The following is a 24,364-nucleotide window of genomic DNA, read 5'->3' as shown; positions in this document are numbered from 1 at the left end:
CCTCCAGTGGGATAGTTCTTCCACTAACATCCCATTTGCATGAGATAATTACCTTTACGTCAGACTTGTGATCTGTTTTCCTAAATAAGTATCACTTATTTCCTCTTTCTGTCTAGGTGGTCTGTAGCACACTACAAGGGACAAAATAAATTCTGTTTCTCCATCAATCTTCATCCAAATGTATTCCTCCATATTTTCTGCCTCAGGTTCCTGGATTTCCTCACATTGTTAACTTATAAAGAAAAACATGTTATACCTGAAAGAACTGCAGTTTCATCTCCAACCCACTTTTTTTTTCAGTGATATGTATATGTGTGTATACGTACACATCTTAATTAGTGTTAGGTTAAAATAATGTATTTATAGAAATTGTGCATTCACGTGCATGAACGCACACATATACATACATGCATACATACACACACACACACACACACGATCTCCAAAGTCTTACTTTAGCATTAAAACTGTATAACAACCTAGGCATGGATCTGGAACTAAGGGTAAGCAAGGTAGATAGCTACCTAAGGTACAACATGGCAGGGAGGTAGAAGCTGAGTTAAAGGATATGTTTTAATATTCTCATAAATACCCATATTTTAATTCCACAAAATCCTGCTTCCTACAACACATAAATATATTTTTTGACAAATCAGGTCACAGGTATTACATGCAGTGAGGAATTCAAGATTCTAGTGGATAGTAGTGCAATCTCACAGGTTGCACAACAATGAAGGAAAACAGGTTTTTTTTTTATTGGGACTCTTTGTCTGTTGCATGTCACAATTGCTTCTGGCAATCATATTTTGTTCTACTGGTGTGGGGGATGAAGCACAGTGCATTGGAAAGGGTGCTGCTCTCAGAGCCCCAGGAACTGAGTGTAAATCCAAGCTCTACCACTCACTGTGCAACTTTGGGAAAGTCCCTTAACCTCACTGGGTCTTGACCTTCTTAGATTAGATGGCCCCTAAGGTCTCTAAGAGCTGATGTGTACACAGGAAGAAAAAATATACATACTTAATGGAGTCTAAGTTCACATATCTGGCAGTAAATATGGTGCTTCGCCTTTAATTAAGGAAGCAAGTTATTTATATGTAGTTTTCCACTCTTTTTCTGGACCTCCTTCTGAACTATTGATGGGGGTCAAATACTTGGGAAGTTAATCATGGACCATTATAAATATTTAGCCAACTGGCTATATAGTGGGAATTGCTATAAATGAAATGACTTATTTTAGGTTATCAAATGATAAATAACAATTTTGCCCACAAACTCCTATGGGATCAGAAAGGAGGAAGGGCCAAAATGGAGTAGACTGCATGCATGCCAGTGAACAGAAGCAGGTAAAAGAGGGGAAATTACTTGCATCTTTTCTCTCTGGGCACTAGATATTTGTGATCTCTGGGCCGTACCAATTTTTTTTAAAAAGAAGCTATAAGAGGAAAAGTAATTTGGATTATCACAGCAGACACAGAAAAGATTAACTAGTGATGAAAAACTTGTCCCTGAGAAAACCGAGTACAAAAACTGATAAATAATGAGGAAGCAAACTCTTAATAGCCACAGCTCTGAAATCTAGAATACTTCCTCTAAAAAGCCAGTAATCAAACATGATGACAAATAATGGTCATCCAAATCCTAAGGTCATTAGGGCTAGAGGTGGAAGGAGCTTCAGAAGTCATCAAATCCAACATTGTCATTTCAGAAAACTGTCAGTTCAAAAAACTGAGGCTCAGAGACATTAAATGCCTTATCCAAGACCATAGAGATCTTAAAAGTCAGAAATGGGACTTGAACCCAGTTTGAGTGAGTGTTTTTTCAGCCACACTGCATTGGCTCCTGGTTTAGGTTATTTTATAAGCTTCTACCTTCTATTTCCCAGATTCCCCTACTTCCAGATGGCCTGAGGTAAGCACAATGGTTCTTTGCCTTCTCTTTCTGATATTCCTGAAATAAAGCATATTTACAGGTTGTGATGCTTTAAAAGAGTGTTTATTTTATTCCCATTACAAGGGAAATACACAAAGGCAAGGATGATGGTGGGGCCAGGACAAAGGAAAACATCTGAATGTCACAAACTTATAAGGTTCTTGCAATTCAATCAATCCTGGTCTTACATACCTGCAGAGAGATAGCAGGCCTTTTCTTCTTTGTTCAGCCCACTGAATTCTAGACACAAACACAATTCTAGCTTTCTTGCTATACATTTCACAGACCAGACTGGGGCTTTCATCCCTCTGACAACAGCCTTCCCAAACCTCAGTTCTGGGATATGGGAAATTCAGGGGCTAGAGAGGTCATTTGTCTTTTGCAGTTACCCCCAGCATGGAGATTCCATTGAAGTCCTCAGCCTAGACAACTTGTCCAGATTCTCAAGTAAGAAGGGCTCTCGCTTAAATGACTCCCACTCAGTCTGTCTTTTCAGGCTCCCAGGCCTTGCTACCCTAGCTAAGTGTAAGTATATTGAGGGCAGGGACCATCTCATGTTCCTATTTGTGTGTCTAGTACCTGGCACGATCCCAGACACATTTGTTGTTACTCAGTTATGTCTGACTGTTCTTGATCCCATTTGGGGTTTTCTTGGTAAAGATAGTAAAGTGGTTTGCCGTTTCCTTCTTCAGCTCATTTTACAGATGAGAAAACTAAGGGCAAACAGGGTTAAGTGACTTGTCCAGGGTCACATGGCCAGTAAGTGTCTAAGGCTGAATTTGAATTCAAGAGGAGTCTGACTCCAGGCCTGATAACTCTTATCTACTGAGCCACCTAGCTGCCTGCCTGACACATAGTAGATACTTAATAAATGCTTATGGATGGACTGCATATACTTGTCTCTTTACCTGAAGATTTACATCTTCTGGTTCCTGAAACTAAGTACCTTTTTTTTTTTTTTTTAGATCATAGTTTTGAGTTGGAGAATCTTGGATATCAGAAAATCATTTTATAGACAAGGAAACGGACAGTCTGTAATCTGCCCATGGTCCATCAAGTGGTAATTAACAGAGCTAAGGCTAAAACTCAGAATCTTTGACACAAAATCCAGGGCCATTTCCAATGTGCCATCCGCCATATATATATACCTTTACAACAGTCTTTGGTAATGTCTTAATATCTGGACTTTTTGCTTCATGAAACTGTGCTGAATCCACTACCACTTTTGTCACATAATTTCTACTAGATCCTCACTGAGGCCTTCCTTATTAACCCATTATTGCTTCTACCACAGTGGCTTTTCCAAACCTTTCATCCTTCTTCAAATCTCCCATAGCTCCCCCTTCCCCTGTCCTCTTAGCGGAGAAGCCTGACTCATATTTCACTTAGAAAAATCAATACTATTCTCACAGATCTCTCTCCTCATCTCACAACACCCAGATGTTTTCTGCTACCTTTGTCTCATGTGGAGAAGTGACCCTTCCCCTTACAGAAGCAAATCTCTCTTCATGCACGAGTGATCCCATTCCATACTGACTTTTCCAGCTGATTGCGCCCTCTATCATCCCTGTTCTCTCACTAACATTCAATTCCTCCTTGTCTACTGGCTGCTTCCTAACTGTCTACACACCTATCCCCATCCTCAAAAAGCCCTTGCTCGATCTCTCAATCTCTGCTCCCTTGCTAACCTCCTTAAGAAGTCCGTCTACAATAGGTGCCCCTACTTCCTTTCCTCTCACTCTCTTTTTAGTTCTTTACCATCTGGCTTCTAAGCTCATGACTGATTCAGCCAAAACTGCTCTCTCCAAATTCGCCAGTGATCTCTGAAGTGACAAACCTTTTCTCAGTTCTCATCCTTCTTGACTTCTCAACTCGCTTTCACCATGGCTGCTGGCAAATGTGCTTTTGAGGGGAAGAGTGAACCATCTCCTAAGTGTAAGCCAAGAGATTTGGAAATGAAAATGAAAACAACAAGGAAACATGAAGGACAAAAATTGTCATTGATGGCACCAGGAACTAGGACACTACCCCTGTAAAGTGCTTGCTACAAGGTCAGCCTATTTGTCTAAACAAAGAGGTGCTATTCTAGAGATGAAGAAACTATTAATTATGTGGATAGACCAGACTCAGAAGAATATTCCTTTACGTCTGATGACAATTCAAGCAATGACTAGAAGTTTCTTTGAAGATTTGAAGTACCCTGAAGGAACAGAAGTATTTACAGCAAGAAGTGGTTCATATGCACGATTTAAAAATCATGCAGGACTTCATAATGTGCAAGTGTTGGGAGAGGCTGCTAGCAGCATAGTTCTCAGAGTTTCTGCAAAAAAAATAATAACAACAGAAAAAGATCCCTACTTGGCAAAGTAAATCTCTAATGCAGATAAAACCAGCCCATTTTATCAAAGAATGCCATTTCAAACCTACATCTTGGTAGAAAAAAAAACTATCCCAGGGCATAAAACTTTAAAAAATAGTGTCACTCTTCTGCCTGGAGGGAATAGATTTGGGACTTGCAAATTAAAACCGGTTCACGCATACCATACAAAAAATCCCAGAGCATAGAAAGGAATTAGCAAGGAAACACTTACTGTAGTACCTTTGCATTATTTCACCAACCAGAAGGCTTGGAAAGCCCTTATCATCTTTGAATAATGGTTCATGCACAACTTCTTTCCTAAACTGGGAAGTTTTGTATTGATAATGGCATTCCTTTTGAGATTCTACTTATTTTTGGATAATGCCCCAGGTCGGCTTCCCCATCTGGATGATTTTAAAGAAAATGTGGTCGGGTCGGCCTCCCCCCTAATTCTACCACATTATTACAACCAGTGGATCAGGGAGTGATTTCACGTTTCTACATTTGCCCAGGCAACTGCAGCTTTGGATGAAGATAAGGACTTGACTTTGAGAGAATTCTGGAAGTTTCATAATACTTACCAGGCAATCTGAAATATTGCTAAGTCATGGGAAGATGTAACAGAAACACGTATGAAGAAAGTTTGGAGAACCAATGTGCCTGGCAGTTTGTTCCAGTGGATTTGACAAAGATGAAACATTCAAAGGAGTGAGTAACAAGGTTGTAAAATTAGCAGAATTGGATGAGAATGATGTAGGGGAGTTGATTGAGTTTGATAGAGAATTGCAAAATAAGGACCCAATTGAGCTGCTAGCTGCAAAGACTGCAGATTAAGAAAGAGAAGCTTTGAAAACTGAGGTCAAGCGAAAAGGTTCACAACAAAACCGCTGGAAGAAACATTCCATCATTTAAATGAATTTTTTTCTTGTATTGAAAAGACAGATCCAAATACCTCAAGGTTTAAAAGCTCAAAGTCTAGTTGGGTATAACATTGCTTGACATCATCAGACATACAAAGAAAAAAAAGAGAGCCACAGTTCAAAATAATATCTCAATAACTTCATTAAAAAATTGTACAGTCAAACACCAGTGAGAACGTTTAGGTGGAAGGGACAATATACTCCACACCTCTGTTAACTTTACTGTGCAAGACTGTGCACAATTTATTATTAACTTTACCTTTCATTCCATAATTCTGTTTATCATCATGGGGCAGCATCTAAAATGTCTGCATTTTAGTACATTTTATGATTTGCATAAAGGTATTGTTTTGTGCATGCCTTTAGTATACAGGATAAGTGAAGTGGGTGGGTAGGGACAAATTCATATTACAAAAAAAAATCCACTTTAGGTAGAGACTTTTTTTTTCTTTTTGGAGGGGGGAAGGCAGGGCAACTGGGGTTAAGTAACTTGCCCAAGGTCACATGACTAGTGTTAAGTGTCTGAAGCTGGATTTGAGCTCAGGTCCTTCTGACTCCAGAGCTGGTGCTCTATTCACTGCACCAACTTATCCACCCCAGGTGGAGGTTTTAAGAATGGTAAATCAAGTACTGTGTAGTAGGAACTTAATTAGTACTGGTTGACTGACTGGAGTTTGAGTCATTTTGCAAAAATTTAATTCTACTGCATCCTTTAAATTTTAATTTAACAAGTAATTATTACATCAGAGACCTGTGGAATATAGAATTTTAAACAACAATACCACCACTACCAACAAAAAGAATGGCAGGGCTCAAGAAAACTTCATAGAAAATGATATGTTAATTTGGAAGCAAGGAACTCTCCTTGAACTATAAAAGAGAAATTAGCCTCACTTGTAAAACTCCATAAAACAAATGGAATTTATTAAAAAATCACCCAATTGGCAATGGGCTAAAAAAAGCCTCTAGTATTCAATTTAATTAATTTGATATAATTATAATGAGAATAATTATTATTTTGCACATCTATCCAATATTCATGGAAATGCTTTCAGGATAAGCCTCTTCCTAAATTAAAAAAAAAAAGCTAAGGTTTTATGGTGTTAAAAACATTCTAAAAAGGAATTTGCAATTATGTCCCCAAAGTAACTCAACTATTGACTTAGTGATAACCCAAAGAGATCAAAGAAAGAGGCAAAGGACCCATAGGTAGGAAGAGTATTTAAAGTAGCTCTGTTGGCAGTGGCAAGATTGATGATGAGGAATGCCACCCACCTATCCAGAGAGAGTGGATGGACTCAAACAGCAAAATGAGACGTCCATTTTTGGACATGGCAATGTGGGGATCTGTTTTGCTTTATTTATGCATATCTTTTAGGGGACAGGGGCATTTTTCTTTTTTCTTAATGGGGAAAAAGAAGAAAATAAATGCTTCTGAACTAATTATTTTTAAAGGAACTAAGACTTTCTAAAAAAAAAAACAACAACAGGTAAATACCCGCTGATTTAAATCTGTAGGCAGGGAGCCAAGGTGGAGGGGTTTGGGAGAGGGGAGGAGAATAGATGGCTTTGCCCTCCCTTCTATCTCCATATATATAATCTCTGATGTATCTAAAAGCAGAAGCTGGCATGATGATCAAGACCAATCCTTCTCTCCATTAAGCTTGGCTCAGGGTGGAGACAGTAAACATAATACTTGGTGCCCTGCTTTCTTTTCTGGAAGATGTTATTCCTAGATGTCTTTAACTGCTATTTATGAATCTCTTCCCATAAGCATCTACATGTGACTCAGTCCTGGGAAAATGGACAGGGTAAGCTGACACTGAACTATGTATAGTGCTTTAAGTATTACTGCACAGTGTTTTATCTCATTTGATCCTCACAATAGCCTAAGAAGTAGGTGCTGCCACTGTTCTCATTTTACAGATAAGGAAACTGAGTCTGAGAGAGGTTAGTGACTTGCTCAAGGTCACACCTAGTATGTGTCTCAGGCAGGAATGGCAATTAGGTCTTCGTGGTTCTGAATTAGAATCCACTAACATGGGGGTTCTTGACACGAGGTCTTTGAAATATATATATATATATATATACGTATGTATATATACAAATACATATGTATGTATGCATGCATGCATATGTGTGTTATGTGTGTATTTGCCTCACACCTATCAGACTGGCTAACATAACAGAAAAGGAAAATGACAAATGCTGGAGGGGATGAGGGAAAATTGGGACACTAATGCATAACTGGTGGAATGATGATCTAGTCCAACCATTCTGGAGAGCAATTTGGAACCGTGCCCAAAGAGCTATAAAACTGCATTACCACTACTAGGTCTGTATCACAAAGAGATCAAGGAAAAGGGAAAAAGATCTATTTGTACAAAAATGTTTATACCAGCTCTTTCTGTGGTGGCAAAGATTTCAAAATTGAGGGGATACTCATCAATTGTGGTATGACTGAACAAGTTGTGGCATGTGTTGTACTATTGAGCGAAAGAAAAGTTGTGGTATGTTGTGGTATGTGTTGTACTATTGAGCGAAAGAAAAGTGAAAGAAATGATGAGCAAAATGGTTTTGGAGGAATTGCCTTTTTTCTCAATATGCCCTGCATAGGCACCATGCTTGGGAGTTTTCCCTGGGCTCACTGAGCCTGAGTTCCTTCATACTGTACCCAGAAAGTTTTTCTTCTCCAACTAAATTTTTCATTCATTTTGATTCTAGGTTCCCCAGTGAACTTGCTCCTGCTCCAAGCTAACTCACTGTCTAAGCCAGCTAACAGACACACCCTGGGGCCACTGGGGTTTAGGATGCATTATTAAAGCAGCAATGATAAGTACTATGTTTCTTTATAGATTTCCCAAGTAATTTTCCAATGAGATGATCACTCATCACTGATGTCTAGAGGGGTTTCCTGTTCCGGTACAGACTGGACTAGATATCCTCAGAAGTCTCTCCCAATTGGGAGATTCTGGGAATTAATGAGCCTAAGATTGGACAAACCATTATCTTGCTTTCCCTGAAATCTTTTTACTATCAAATCTCTGGAAAAGATTATTTAAATTGAAAAAAAAGGTGATTTAGAATGAAAAAAAATCCCCAAACCCAAAACTTTTGTTTGGAGGAACAAAAGAATTCACTAATTTGCTGCACTAATTCTCTGAAGAAGAAATTACTATTAAAACGAATCCACTAATGCCATGTTATTTCAAAGAAAAGGAATATTTAGAAATGAAGGTGATATTAGAACATGATTAAGCAAAAATCAATCAATTAAGAATAGTGATGGGGCATCCAATGAGTTTTTCAGGTCATTCTTTTTTGTGCAAAAATTAATCAAACAAGACATTTTCCCCTACTCCTTGCGGAAGTGGGAAAGGATTATAAGTGTGGAATATTGCATATAATATCAAAGTGTTGATTGGTTTTACTAAATTTATTTTTCTCTTCCTATTTTCTAAAAAGTTCTTTGCTATAAGGAATAGTCTTTGGGAGGGGTGATATGTAAGTGATGTCAAAAAGAGATATCAATTAAAATCTATTAAAATAACTAATCTGACATTTAAAGGCTTTGGTGATAAAACTGTTAGTCTTAATACTAGGACCTTTCTTGTTATCATGGAGGTAATTAACAATTAGGGCACAACATTAAAGGGCACAATTTCAAAGCCTATTACTTCTGTAAACTACTTGTCTAATATAATCCAGAATGAGTTTACTGGCTTGCTGAGCTACAAAGGAAAAACAATTTTCATTGTTATTTGACAGTCTCCCCTTTATTGACCACCCAGAATGGATGAGTTAAATAACTGGGATGTCAATATCATCAGTGAACCGTTCCTACAGAAGTAGATGACTTCATCACACTCGTGAAAAGACCAGGAATAGACCACCATCACAAATTCTTCAGAAAGTACTATCGGGTGGACCAGAAACACAAATGCAAAATATATGTTTCATGAAACACATAAAACAAGATGGAAAAGGGAGTCCAAAAACTATGACAATATGGAAAATGTAATGGATAAGAAGGGGCAGCTAGGAGAGGCAATGGATAGAGTGCCGGGCCTGGAGTCAGAAAGACTCATCTTCCTGAGTTTGAATCTGGCTTTGGACATTTAATAGCTGGGCAAGTCATTTAACCCTGCCTGCCTCAGTTTCCTAATCTGAAAAAGAGCTGGAGAAATGGCAAACCACTCTAGTATCATGGCCAAGAAAACCCCAAATGGGGTCACAAGACTGAAATGACTGAACAACAACAAACTGTAGTTGCAAGAGAACTGATCCTGAAATCAGAAAACCCAAGTACAAACCTGGCTGTGTTGCTTACTGAGCATATCAACTTGGGAAAATCACTTAACCTCTCTGGGACTCAGTTTCCCCACATGTAAAACGAGGGGCTTGAATCAGATCTAATCTCTGTTCCAGCTCTAAATCCTTTTAGCTTGCTTTCCTGTAACATGACAAAATTGTAAAAAAAAAAAAGTTTGTTTCAAAACTTTGGGGCTAATCCCTTGGACTAGCAATATGATGTGGTGTTGGGGCAGCTAGATAGCACAGTGAATAGAGCAACGGCCCTGGAGTCAGGAGGACCTGAGTTCAAATCTGGCCTCAGACACTTACTAGCCATGTGACTTTGGGCAAGTCACTTAACCCCAACTGCCCTCCAAAAAGCAAAAAAAAAAAAAAAAAGATGTGGTAGAAAGAGAAGCAGATTCCAGCTCTGCCCTTGCTAACTGTATGACCTCAGACAAGACTTCATTTCTCAGTTTACTCATCTCTAAATTGTAAATGATACTTTTACAACCCACATCTGAGAATTACTTCAAATTCAAATTCACCAGATTATTTGTGAATCTAAAAATCCAGGATAATTATCATAGGGTCAAAGAAGAGACCTTGGAGGTGATATGGTCCAACCCCCTTATTTTACAGAGGAGAAACTGAGGACAAGAGAGGTTAAGTGATTTGCCCAGGATCATACAGCTAGTGACTAGAAGAAGAATTTGAACCCAGATTGTCTTACTTCCAAACCACCTCTATCTACTGCTCCAGCAATCCCTGTTTAGTGGTTTGTGAACCTTTTCGGGTTTTGTAACAATGGTTTAAGGCTGAAGGGTGGGGAATCCCAGGCCTTGATGCCACTTGTGTCCCTCTAGGTCCTCAAGTGCAGCCCTTTGACTGAATCCAAACTTTGGATTCAGTTCCCCACCCCTGGTTCAAGGGATTCACGCTAAAAATTATTTAATGGTGTCTTAAGCAGTAAATAATTATAGAATATCATAAGTAGTAAATTATCCTGGAGGTTCACACTTTTTTTTGTTGTTAGAAGAGGCTCATGAAACAAAAACCACTGGGGACCACTGTACTACGCCAGGAAGACAATTCCATTCCCAGGATCTAACTAGGCTGGGCACTTTTACAGAAACACAGCTGAATTACTGTTCCATCTGTTCTTTATACAGATCTAACCCCTTTCTAATGGCCTTCACTCCAGGGCATAGACATCATTTGGAATCAATCAATCTATTAGCAGCATAGAAAGGCCAAGGTCTCCCACTGCATCCTGGGTCATCTCTAGTCCTCCTGATCTATATCTAGTCACTGCACCCAGATGGCTCTGGGGGATAAAGTGAGGATGGTGACCTAGCACAGCCCTCCATCACTTAAATCCAATTCACTTGCATGTTATGGCGTTTCTGCTCTGATGTCTTGGTCCTTTTGGACGAGGAAGGACAAACAACAATAAGCCCTCCCTATGTAACAGATACCATCCTAGGAGCTGGGAATACAAACACAAAAATGAAACAATCTTGCTGCCCCCTCTAAGGGCTTTCATTCACCTATGTATCTGTAATGCAAATACAAGGTTATAGTGGGGAGGGAGAGGGGAATGCACTAGCAGAAGAGAAGATGGAGAACGCTTCACGTGAGCGGTAATAGCTGAGCTCATTTTGAAATGGTTAGAAATCAGAACTCTCTACTCCCCTTCCAAGAATGGTTGGTGCATCTTCTTGGGGAAAAGAAGTTATCTTTCCATTGGGACTTAATTTTAAAAAGGGGGCGGAGATGTCAGCACAATACCTAAAAGAAGATGGAATTCTTCACCCATCCCCTCCTGGGCCTTTTTATTTGCTGTTGGGTTTTGGAAGCAAGTTTGGAAGCACAGGGGCATTTTGTCCGGGTGGCTGGACTATCTAAGATGAAAATTCATGAGGGTGTTTCAAGGGTTGATTGCTACTTAAAGGCAGGACAACAGAAATGTACATCAGTATTTCCTAACCCAAACTTTACTATCCAAAGATCAAACTCTCAGAATTCTCCAGCTGCCCTCCTTAGGAAATCGAGGTTTTTCATTGGAACTTGAAAGAACCTAAGAAATCCCCTAGTTTGAACCCTTTATTTGACAGAGGTGAAAACAGGCACAGAGAGGGAAACATTTGCTTCTCCTCGACTTCACATAAGTAGTGATTCCCAGGTCTCCTTATTTCAAGTCAACCCACTTTTCCAGTCTACCACAAGGAAGCCCGACCAAGTGAGGAGGAAGAAGGAAAGCTAGTTTGTATGCTTATAGGTTTTACCATAGTAGTAAATAGCAGTGAAAGTTCTGTCCACCAGTAAAATCTCCCCCAGATGGAGGAGATAAGACAAATACACAAAGAACTCCAGTAAAGCAGGGAAATTATGGTGCTGTAAAAAAAATGGCATCAATAAAATCTTATTTAACAACAAAAAAAAAATATGAAAGGGTCCTGAGAGAGGCCCAGAGAAAGCACTGGGGGGTTCATTCATTCTTTCATTCAACAAGCATTCTGGTTCTATTAGGAGTCAGGCAGTGGCCCAACTACAAGAGATACAGAGACACAAATAAAACAGACCTTGCTCACTAGCTTACATTCCTGTGTGTGTGTGCGTGCATGTGCGTGTGTAAAAGAGGTACACAGGTAAATAAATACAAAATACATTCAAAGTGAAAAGAGAAAAACAATACCAGCTACTGCTAAGGGTAAGGAAAGGCCTCCATTAAGAAGTCATACTGGAAATGGGCCATTAAAATAGGGCAGCCAAGGTAAGTATTTCTAGTCTTTCTGGGTACAATGATTGACTTTAGAAAAGAACAAAGGTCTATTTGAAGGTTAATAAAACACCTACTGCCATTAAAAATAGGACTGGTCCCAAATAAACCCATCATAGCCAGTAAATTAAAAACATCACATTCATTTAGTTAAACATAGATCCAGATGACTAAAAGTGAATTCAGAGAAAGGAGGTAATTTATTGGGTTGGGGTGGGGAGGGAGAATGACTAACTTCTTAATATTGGATCCTAGCCTCTGCTGATCTCTATTTAAGCATCACCAACTACCTACTGGCATCCCATGCTGGATGCATCTCAAACTCAAACTCTCTCTTCCCCCTGCCCCAACACCATCTCTCTTCTAAATTTCCCTCTGTGTGATGAGGATACTACCATCTTTCCCATCATACAAGATCACATCCTAGGAGGCATCCCTCTGCTCCAAACTCCTCTTCTCCCCACAAAGCCACTCAGTTGCCAAGTCTTGTTGATTTTACCTCCACAATTTCTCTAACATTAATTTCCTTCCCTTTGTGCCCCCAACTCTAAACTTAATTCAGGCTCTCATCACCATTTGCCTAAACTATTGTAATAACCTCATAATTGGTTCTCTGCCTTGAGTTTCCTCCCTCACCAATCTATGACTCACAAAGTTTAATTGTCTTAAAGTGTAGGTCGGACAAACTGATAAACTCCACAGTCCGATAAACTCCATGGACTCTCTTACTTGGAGGATCTAATGAGATAACGTTCCCTTTCAGCACTGAGCAGATGTAAGGCATTATAATGGCAGCCATGAGTAACAGGTTTAAGTAGGGAAGGACACCAGCTGGAAGGATGATAATGCAAAGATAGGGTCCAGACCAGAAGTCAATGAGATGCTAATCTAGGTTGGAGGCAGAGACAAAGCAAAGGAGGGCACCAGAACAGCAACAGATGACTATGGGAGTTGGGAAGGGAGAGGGCAGAGGGTTTAAGGTAATAGGGAGGTAGAGAAAAGGAGGGGTTTGAAGGAAGAGGGGAGTAAGGAAGAGGAAGAAAGAGACAGGAGTCAAAGATGGCTCAGGTTCTCAGTTTGCCCCAGTAATTGGGGAAATGATGACTGGCGTCATGAACAGAAATAAAGAAGTTAGTAGGAAAACTGTGGAAAAAAGGGAAAAAGGGGTCATAAGTTTCTAATTTGAAGGGACTTTTGATGCCATGGAGTCAAACCCTCCTCATTTTACAGATAAGGGGACTAAGGCAAAGCGAAATTAAGTGACTTTCTCAGTCTCATCATAGAGATAAGCTTAGTTTTTTGGTTTTGAGAGTGTTGAGGATTAGATGCTGTGGAAATCCAGGCAGGGATGTTTATTAGGCAGGTGGAAACTCAGGGTTGAATGAGGTAGATTGGTCTTGAGAAACAGTGTGGAAACCATCTGCCTAGCAGTGATAGCTGAAGCCCTGGAGGTAGATGAGAAAATTCCTAGAAGAAGAGAATTAAGAAAGAGAAGTGAACAAATGCCAGGAAAGTGTCTTTGCCAATTCTCTGTAGTTTTTATTCACTGAAATTGGTCTCTTATGTACCTTACATGTCCCTGCTGAAGTCACCCAATGTCCTGAAGTGTCCCTAAGGGTGTCCCAAAGAATGTTAGGGAAGGAATGAAGGAGGAAGGAATGAAGGAAGGAGGGAAAGAAGGAGGAAGGAGGGAGGGAGGGAAGGAAGGAATAAAGGAAGGAATGAAGGAAAGAAGGGAGGAAGGAGGGAGGGAGGAAGAAAGGCAGGAATGAAGGAAAGAAGGAAAGGAAGGAAGGGAGGAAAGGAGGAAGGAAGAAAGGAAGGAGGAAGGAAGGAATGAAGGGAGGGAGGCAGGAAGGGAGGAAGGAAGGAAAGAAAGAAGGAAGGGAGGGAAGGAGGAATCTGCTTCAGTATGTGACCCTGGACAAGTCACTAAACTGCTTCTCATTTGTATAATGAGGTTGAATTAGATGACCTCTAAGATGCCTTTTAAGATCTGAGATCCTCATATCTGATGACATTTAAGGCCCTTTCTAACCCTAAATAATAATAGCTAACATTTATATATAAACTACTATGTTCCAGGCACTGTATTAAGTACTTTTCAAAAATTATCTCATTTGATACTTAAACCCTGGGAGGTAGGTACTGTTACTATCTTCATTTTACAGTTGAGGAAACTGAGGCAAGCAGAAGTTAAATGACTTGCCCAAAGTAAAAAGGCCAAGAAGTGAAGAAGGATGTGAATTGAGTCTTCCTGATTCCCCGACCAGTGCCTGCTCCATTGTACCATAAGCTCAGGCTCCAAGAATTTCCTCCTTCCACCCCTAGCAAGAGAGTAGCCTTTTTTTTTTTTAAACTGTCTCTATTTTCTAGTTCCTGTTCTCCCCTCCAGAAGACCTGGAACTAAGAGGAAGGAACAAGCAAGCCCTTCAGGCAGGTGTAAACAATTTGTCACTCAATTGCTTACCATCATTATTATTATTTACGAATCTATTTTCCCATTTACATAAGTGGGAAAATCAAACCCCTCAGGCATGATTAATGACAGCAGTGGGGTGAGATTTGATGGAGGGTTTTGTTTGTTTTCTTCCCCTTTAAGAGATAAGACACTATTCCCTTTTAGAGAGAGCTGAGATATTGGGGAAGAGTCCCTTCTAGGGTCCCAAAGAAGAGAGGCAACATCTAAACCCAAACCACAACCACCTACACAATGACCTCGAAGTCACTGAAGTAATTTGGAGTCCACGGAGGAAAAGCCTTGCTTTGAATGACAACTGGGAAATTTGGGGCATTAATGCTGGGTCCTACTGTTAGCTCTGCTCCTGACACAGGGAAGATTTAGTAGCCCCAATCCAGTTCCCCATCAGAATTCTCTACTGAGACTATATTCATATTATTAATAATACCAAGGACAATATTTCCCCTGGTGCCCTTAGGCAGCTAAGTGGGACAGTAGATAGAATAACAGCCTCAGTGTCAGGAAAGACCCAAGTTCAAATCCAGACTCAGACACTATCCGTGTGACCCTGAGCAAGTCATTTAACTTTGGTTTGCCTCAGTTTCCTCAACTGTAAAATAGGGATAATAGCATCCACCTTCCAGAGTTATGAGAATCAAATGAGATAATATCTGTAAAGCACTTAGCACAGTAACTATTACAGAATAGGCATTGATAAGTATTTGTTCCTTCTTTCCCCTTATACTTAATGCTACATGGGAGAGCTTATGGTGTTATTTTTTGGGGGCGGAGGGGGAGTCCTTATTTTTGTCATAAACCTGCTCCAACAAAGGGCAGAAATACCTTCCCCAACACCATGATGAAAATCCAGGAGATCCCTCCTTTCCACAGCCCACTTAGAATAGAAGAGACAGTATGATGAAGGAGAAAGAAAATATCTGAGTTCAATTCTTCCTTCTGACACTAGCTGTGTAACCTTGAGTAAGTCACTATATAGTTCTGAGCCTCAGTTTCCCCATCTGTAAAATGGTTATCAAAAACTCCTGTAGTTCTGCTTTACAGGGTTGTTATATAGTGATATATGAAGATTTCTGCAAATTTTAAAGTCAGTTATTATTAACATACCTTGTGGTAAGACCTCAGGTATCTTCCATACCAGCTGCCCTGCCTGGCAGCCCCACCCCCACTCCAGTTATGGCAGATGGTTCCATTTACAATGGCCTTAATGGGGTTGGGGAGGGAGACCAGGTAAACCCGTAAGGAAACCCAGCTTGCAGCTGTTCAGAGTTTGTGTTCTATACAGCTATGTGACCTTGAAGGTTTCTCTTCTTTCCTTCCTCCCTCTTCCTCCCTGGCTCTTTCCTGAGGTTCCAATCCTGCCCAGCAAAGCTCAACAGTGAAATGTAAGAAAAAACACTGGCAACTAGTGAGTTACCTCAAAGGCCCTGGCAGGCCTGAAGAATGAGATCCCAGCCAGAAATCAGTTCCAGTGGCATAGTCTGAAACCCTGGAAACACAGCCAATCCTGCCTGTTCCTCGAGGTCTCAGCCTACGCTTAAAAAAAAAAAACCCACACAAAACCACCATCTCCTGCCACCAACATTGAATTTGGCAAACTACTATTCTCATGGATAAACCTGAAATTCCTCAGGGCACTGCCTCAGCGGCTTCCTTCTTCCATTCAAGCAGTCCCCCTGGCAAAATCTGGGATTTCCATGCACCTGGCGGGCTGGCAAGCCCCTCCCCTGGTAAAGATTAGCCTCAAAGAGAGGAACATCTCCATCTTTGCCCTTGGGCAAAGCAAAGCCTCACAGAGTTAAGAGTGCCTTCAGAGCAAGCAGGGGAAGGTGGGCAGGGTCATCCATCCCCTTAAACCCATAGGAAGGCAAACGAAGATTTTACACCAAAATTTTCTTTTTTTTTTTTATGGGGTGGGAGGGGGGGAGAAGTAGGTGACATTTTTCCTTTTCCTCCTCAAGCCGCTTCTACTCCAGGAAAACAGGCACTCAGCAACTTCGACAAACCAGCTTTCTTCCTCCTGGCCTGAATAGCTCTCCCACCATCATTAGCCTGACAATGCCCATACATTCAGTGGTGCTGTTCAGACATGCAGTGGGCAGTAAAAACATCTTCCTTCCTAATTTTTTTTCCCCTAAGAACATTCTACAAAGGAAGACGGGAGGGGAAAAAAAAGTTCTCTTTTACCAGCCCCAGGAAAAGGTCATGCAACACCCCCAGTGCCAAACACAAGGGAGCTTGCGGGCAATTACTCCTCTCCGGTCCGGCGAAAGGTGCCACCTGTCAAGCAAGGTCCCCCGTAACCGCCTTTCTTTCCCCCTCTCCTCCCGGATGCCTCCAAACGCGCTCCAGCCCATCCTAAACGTATGTCACGCATGCACTACCCCCCACCCCCACACACAGACGCGGTTTCTGTGACACTTGCCCTCTCGTGTCCACAGGAATGAAGAGCGCAGGCAGCCGGGGATGTGTCTGCACTAATGCGTTTGCAGGCCAGTTCCCCATTCACGCCTAGCACACGCAAGCATACCAGGGAACAAGCCATGAATCCTACCAAACTCACGAATTTCAAAGAAGCCACAGCTCACAGTTGTCCTCCAGATGACTGCCCCCCCCTTCCTTTTTGTCCGCCTTCCCTCACTCCCAGAACCTATTACAGATTTATAGCTAGAAAAAAGGACCTTAAGAAGCCGGTAATTCCAACCCCCTCCCCTCCCAATTTTCTATCTGAGGATACTGAGAACCAAAGAAGGGGAAATGACTGGCCCAAGGTCACACATGTTACAGTACAAGGGCCAAGTCGGAATTAGAACCCAATTCCTCTCATTCTAAATCTAGTGCTCTTTCCAAAGCACAGAGTTGGACACGAAGGGAAGCCCAAAGATTCTTCTTCCCACTCTCCCATCCCCAAACAGCTTATTTCTGCTCCTGCCAACCAGCTGTCTTCCTCTAGTAAAGAAAAAAAAGAATGAAAGAAGAGAGGGAAGAAGGAAAGGCGGAAAAAAAAGGAAGCGTTGAAAGAAAGAAAAAGAAAGGAAGGAAGGAAGAAAGAAAGGGGAAGAGAGACAGACAGAGACAGAGAGACAGAGATGGGGGGGGGAGGGGCTGCGGAGGACGTCCCGAGGGGCTGCGCAGCGAGAGCCCGGCTGGTACCTCGGGTCCTGGCACAGCACTCAGTTATGCCGCGGGCGCTGAGCTTTAGGCAGAAGGGAGGCAGCTTGAGCGAGCAGGAGCTGCAGAGGAAGGAAGTCCCGGCGGCTTCGGGCATCAGACACATTTTCCGTCCCAGCCCTGGCTGCCTTCCATGAAGCCAGCGGAGGAGGAGAGCGGAGCGGAGCTCGGTTCTGCTCGGCGAGGCCGCAGAGGCACATCTGGTGCACGCTCGGGGCCTTGGCATCAAAGATGACTTGTGCACAAAGTATTCCAGGCATCCAATGAAATGTGGCCCACCAGCCCCATAGACCGCAGGCAGGCAGGCCGGCCGGCGGCAGGTAGGGTCTTGCCCAGCCTCCTCTCCCTCCCTACGCCGACTTGGAAAGCCGCAGCCAATGTAAACAGCCGCTAAGTCCCGAGCGCAAGTTTTAACAAAGGCATCCTCCTGGATAGGCCGGGTAATATATTCAGACTCTAATTGCTTGTCAGATCGGCTTTGGACAGAACCTCGCCAGCAGTTGCCGTCTGCAGGCCTCCTCCACGGTGCACCTTCCGTAGAGTCAGAGGCGATGAGAGGGGCTACCCCCGAGCCGGTCTGCTCTGTTCCCTTCCGTCCCTTCTCCTCCCTTCCCCCACTGGTCTATCCCAGTTTCCATCAGGCTTCAGAATGCAGGAGGGGGATTTTTCCACCCTGGGCCCCTGCTGCCTGAGTCACAGAGTCACAGCACCCAAGACTTCTAGCCCCGGTCAAAACGTAGGGCTTTCTTTAGCGAGCTAAAGCCCCTCTCCAGCTAATTTAGCCCCTTCCTCGAGGGCTGCCTTTCCCCTAGGAGGGAGCTGGAGAACAGATACTTTGAAGCGAGTTATTCCCCCAAGGGGGAAGGGCTTCCTACAGAGAAGGCACTAAATCTTTCCTGTCACCTCACTTCAAAACCCAGGTGAAGAACTGGGGAGTGGGGGGTGGGGGTAAGTCACTGAGGGAAATGTCAGGCAGGCAGAAGTTAACCTTAGACTTAAAAAAAAAAACAAACCACTGTCTTATGGAAATGTTTTTTTTTTAATTTGGCTTCTATTAAGTTCTGAATTTTTATGAAGGTGGCAAAAGTGTAAGCTCAATGAGGGTAACTATTACCACAGTGCCTGACACAGTAAACAAACACTTTTTTCCATTTACAAAAATTAAAAAGATCTTCCTTTAAACCAGGAGTCCACCTGGAATATGTGAACTTAAAAAAAACCAAAACATTTTAGCTGTATTTCACTCTAATTGGCTTCCTCTGTAATCCTGGGTATTTTGTTTTACGAATTTAAAAACATTATTCTGAAAAGGGCTCCCTAGGTTTCACGTGACTGCCAAAGGAGTCCCATACAAATAAGGCTAAGAACCCCTGCTGTAGGCTTATCAAAAATAACATACACACACCTTAGCATTCAAAGTCCTGGGGAAATCACCCACACGCACACTTAGTTTTAGTGTAATCTGGATGTATTGATTTTAAATGAAATGACTGGATAGATTAATAGATATCAGAGGTGGGGAATGGAAGAGAGGGGAGGAGACAGAGAGAGACAGCGATAGAGAGATTTCAGAATCCAACAAGTGAATGGAAAAGAACACTAAACCAATTTTGGAGTCAGATGATCTGGATCCGAGTCCTGGGTCTAACTAGTATGGCTTTTGGTTCAAGAAAGGAATGTCACTCCTTTGAGGTAAAGTGTCTTCAAGAAGCCCCACACAGTGTTGTTGTGATGCATATCTTTAGAGAGACATTTAAATTTGAGCTATCTAGACTAGGTCAGGATTCCCAGCTGTTTAGAAGTTGTGATTCCCAGGGAACACTGGGCACAGCACTTGGTTTCCTCATCTGTAAAATGAGCAAGTTGGATTCCCTGTTCTCTGAGCTCTAACTCTCAGATCCAATATCCTGTTGTTTGATTTAAAGATCTATAAGCCTTCATTCCCTCCCAAAGGAATTATGTGGGATGTATTTACTTTTTCAATAAAAATGTATTTTGTCTTGAGCCCCAGTGGGTTCCATCACCTCTTTCAATATCTAGAGGTACTCGGAGTATGGTAAACACTAAAGGTTTGATTGAGGACAACTTGTGTGGCTTCTTCATGACCAGAGTCATGCTGAAAGAGGCATGTTTAGGAGGTAAGGAAGAAGTAGCAGGGGGCAGCAGATCTCACTAAGCCAACTTTGTCCTTTAAGACTTTGGCATGAACCAACTGGGTAAAATCAGAGCCCCACCCTCAAGCCCATCTCAGCTATACTTCACCAAGGTCTACACTTCCTAGCTGCAAGTGGGGAGTCTACTTAGGACCATAGAAACAAAGACTGAGAGCTGGGAGGGACCTTAGGGGCCATCTAGGACACCACCACATTTCCCTCCATGGCTAATGCACCTGCTTCTCCCTAAATTGCTTCATATTTATTTTGTCTTAACTTGTCTGTGTATACATTGTTAAGCTTCAGGAAGCCCAGACCACTTGGTGGGTTTTGTTTTGTTGTTGTTTTTGGCTTGGTACTCCCAGGACGTGTTGTTCCTGACATAAAGTAGGCATTCAATGAATGCTTGTCAAATTGAATTGAATTCTATTGAGCAAAAAACTCAATATAGGATTGCTAGGAAGTCAGAAGTCCAAGGGGCATAGCCTCTTGATATCCCCTTAGGGGGAAGCTATTACCCTTCCTCAGCTATGGCCTTCCCAAGCCTGACCACCTATCTGAAGCAAAGCTTGTTCAACTCTAGGAAGGACCCAAGAGGTTGACAGTGAAATAACATTCCTAGGGAGCAGTAAAGGAAAAATACCCGTGTTGTGTTTGTCCTTTGTTTTCGAAGAGGACCATGGCATCAGGGAATGATGACATGACTTGCAGTTGACTTTGATTCAAGGGAGGGAAGGCTGTGCAAGGTCACCAGCCTCACTTTCTCCTCCAGAGCTATCTGGATCCAGTGACCAGATATTCATCAGAATGACTGGAGATGACCCAGGGTGCACTGGGAGACCATGGCTCTTTTTAGCTAAGGCCTTTGCAGGTCCTCACTGAGAGTGAGGTAGCTCCCATTCAGGGAACAGGCCTGTTTAAGGAGTGAGTCTAGGGATGGCCCTTTTAATTGGAAAAAGAGAAAGAGAAGAATCAAGGTGGGAGGGGGAGACCCTCAGGCTTGCAGTGGCAGAGAGAAACAGTTGCTGTTGACATTCACTGTAAGCCAGGAGGGCCCAATGTACAGCCATTAAGTGGAGCTTGGGCTGGGACCTGTTGTTTCAGAGTGAACTGGGTTTAAGGCTTTAGGGAAGGAAGGAAGTAAAGAAGAAACCTAGCAAGTTAAACCAAGTCAAGTGGGCAGCTTCTGACCATCAAAATTTACCTTCCTTTGGAGAGAAGGAGAAAGAGAGGATGAGCTGAGTTATTCAACTAGCTGGGTCCCCATTCAGGCAGCTTGGTCTCTTTGCAGGTTGTGGAGAGGGCCCTGTGATGGACCCACAAACCCACTCTAAATGTTTGGGGTCATGTAATGGGAATGTAAATTTTGAAGATCTTCCCTGCCCCTAGGCTAAAGTGCACGTGGAGCCTGGGGTGGGAGGCTTGTTTTTCAGTAGATACTTCTTGATTAGCCAGTGAGTCAATAAGGTTGTTACATTCTCTGAGCCAGAAGGCTATATAAGGCCTGATGTGTAGCTTTGTTTTGGGGCTCACTTTTAGAAGTGTTCTGTGATTTGATCTGGATTCTGGGAAGCCGTTGTCCGGAGCTCCCCCCCCCTCCCCCCGGGGTTTGAAATCCTGATGTTGATTGGGTATGGATGTAATGGTTGGACAGTTTGAAATCTGTCTACTTGATCTGTTTCTGTCTTGATAATTCTGTCTGTATATTCTGAAGTTCGGGGTGCTGACCTCTTTCCCCTGAACGAGGTAAACGATACATGTTTTACTGATTAAAGTAAGCTTGTTAACCCATTTTGAGTTGCTTTCCTTTATCAAAGCAGATCTAAGAACCTGTGTGAGCAGCCACCCTGGGGACACTGGGGTGCTTGCTCCTACAGGTCATCAGTGAAGTTCTTGCTCCTAAGAAGGAACTGATTCTTACTTGTTCACTCAACCAACCAATCAATCAACAAACATTCACTGAGTGTCTGCTATGTGCCAATAAGCACTGTGGTGACAAAGAAAAACAAAGGATCTTACATTCTAATGGGAGAGAAAATTTGCAAATAATTACGGTATATATAAAATATGTGGCAGGTAGATGGGGGGGGGTCACCTCAGTGGGGAGCAGCTAGGTGGACCGGGAAAGGGCTCTTGCAGAAGCTAAAGGATGTATTTGGATAGTAGTACCAAGTAATAAGATTTGAAGAGTAAAATTAGGATTAAAAATCAGGATCCTTAAACTCTGGTCTGTGAACTAGAACTGGTAGTTGTTGTTTGATAACTATATTTCCTTTGTAATCCTACATATTTTATTGAATGCAATTAAAAATATTATTCTGAGGAGGAGGTCTAAGACAGGAAGAACCTCTGATCTAAGTAAAATCTCTCTATTTTTACAGATAAAGAAACAGGTAAAAAGGACATGGCCAGCACAGTATAATAGAAATTGCCCCAGCTTTTGAGTCCACCTTCAAAACAATGCTAAGATTGGAGTCAGAGGGCTTGGATTTTAAACCCTATCTTGGATACTAAATATCTGCTGTTCTGGTCAAGTCTCTGGGTTAATCTCTGTGGGTGTCAGTTTCCTCATCTGTAAAATGAGATGGTTGGACTCTGTGGTCTTTACCTTCCCATCTATCTCTACATTTGGAAGGCTCTGGATCTGTGGAAGTCCCACGGTTAGTCATTGATGGAGTGGAGGTTCAAACCTGGCTTTCTGGAGTCCTAGATCAGTATTCTTTCCCTTGCACTCTTCTATCACTCATGAATAAACCCACAGAAAGATGCAAGCCAATGTTGATAGGAATGGTTGGTTGCAAAGAGAAATAACCTGCCAGCAGCTGCCCCACAAAGTGGGCCTCATACTCCTAGCTGCATGGTATGTCTATTATTAGTCCAGAGCTTAATTTGGACAGGATCTCAGATGTACAACCTTCTCCTGACTCCCCTGCCCCCCTCCCATTTTTTTTTTGTCCTTTTAAAAGAAAAATGTTACATGTTTTTCATGGGTGTAGAAATCGGGGTCTTTGAAATGGAGAGCCAGAGAAATCTACCCTGCCTCCTGAAAGCAAAGTCCTGGTTAAACCCAGACCCCGATTTTGCCTGTTTGTAATGAATGGGAGCAAGTAAACTTCGAAGGTGTTGAATTAACACCTCTACAGAATTACAGTTCATCTCCATCCAGCTCCTTAGAGCTTGGCCTTCTTTCTAATCTTCCACCTCTCTCCCTGAATCAGATACCAACTCAGGAACCAACAGGTCCCATTGATTTCCAGCCCCAGGGATCTGAGCCAGATATGGAACAAATGTAAGGCAGGAATGAAAAGCGGGGACGTTATTTAATATGACTTCTGCTGTCAGAGTCCAGGGGAATTTAAGCCATGCAGCAAGACTGCTGAAACAGTCATTCCTTCCCCTGTGAGAGGAGGAAACGTTAGTGGACAGTCAGTGAATAGGCTCTTATCACCACTTGTTGGATAGTAGAGTCTCCTTAAAGACCCAGGCTGTAAAACTTCTCTTTCCTTTTTAAAATGTCCTCCCTACCTATATTGCTGCCCCGGCCCCCCGATCCCACTCAAGGTTCCTCCTAGGTACCAGTCTCATCTGCCATTCAAAGTGGTTTGCTATGGAAACTTTAAACACACACACACACACACACACTCACTCACTCACTCACACATGAAGCATTCAGAGAATGGAACATTGGGAACTGCACATTTGAAACAACAAATCTTTCAAGTGAATGCACAGGAATTTGGGAAGTCAAGGTCCATAGCTTGACTTTGAACTTAGAAGAGAGACTGGTCTATCTCCTACCAGACACAGGGGGTAGTTCTGGATTCTGTGTCTGAGACATTTGGGCTCCTTTCCCCTCTTCCAATTATAGAAAGGAAATATCTGAGGGGAATGCAACTAGGTAACTCCCAGGTAACCAGGGCTCAGCTCAGACCAATACCAGCCTGAACCTTCACCTTGAACTCAGTGTCTCTTTTCATACTTGAAAAAGCCTGTCTCTGTTGGGTAAGAGCCTTGCAAAGGAAAGGGGCCATGCATAGTTCTACTGGGTCTGGTAACTCAAGGTTCAGAGGACTTGAGATATGAGGAACTTGGCTTCTCAGCTTTCCCTTAGGCCAAAAGGCAAAGACACACTGGAGGGGAGCGGGGCTCTGATTTCAGGCCCAGGCTGAGAGAGGATATCTTCTTCCCAAATCCTACCCTGCCGCCTTGTGAGAGGGTGAAAGAAGAGAATCATAGATTTGGAAGAGTTTGGTTTTTTCTTTTTCTTTTCTTTTTTTT

At 42.2% G+C, this 24,364-nt stretch overlaps 1 protein-coding gene across 5 annotated transcripts in view; it reads right to left on the bottom strand.

Moving 5' to 3' along the window:
* Nucleotides 1-24,364, bottom strand: part of ARHGAP22 (Rho GTPase activating protein 22) — a 424,298-nt gene that overhangs the window by 40,281 nt on the left and 359,653 nt on the right. Inside the window, exon 1 of one of the 5 annotated variants that reach the window (XM_069067254.1) lies at nt 17,916-18,850. The exons of the other annotated variants lie outside the window; for them this stretch is intronic. Within the exon in view, the coding sequence (XP_068923355.1) occupies nt 17,916-18,159 (244 nt within the window). The 5' untranslated portion in view covers nt 18,160-18,850. Of the gene's footprint in view, nt 1-17,915; nt 18,851-24,364 lie in introns of those variants that run through there. 5 annotated transcript variants of the gene reach the window in all.

This window comes from Petaurus breviceps, unplaced genomic scaffold (assembly GCF_028583685.1).
Source record: "Petaurus breviceps papuanus isolate PSGF00001 unplaced genomic scaffold, PetGlider_PUasm1.0 90740, whole genome shotgun sequence".
NCBI classification, from domain to species: domain Eukaryota; kingdom Metazoa; phylum Chordata; class Mammalia; order Diprotodontia; family Petauridae; genus Petaurus; species Petaurus breviceps.
Note: the sequence above shows the minus strand (reverse complement) of the source record. Positions and strands in the feature narration are given on the sequence as shown.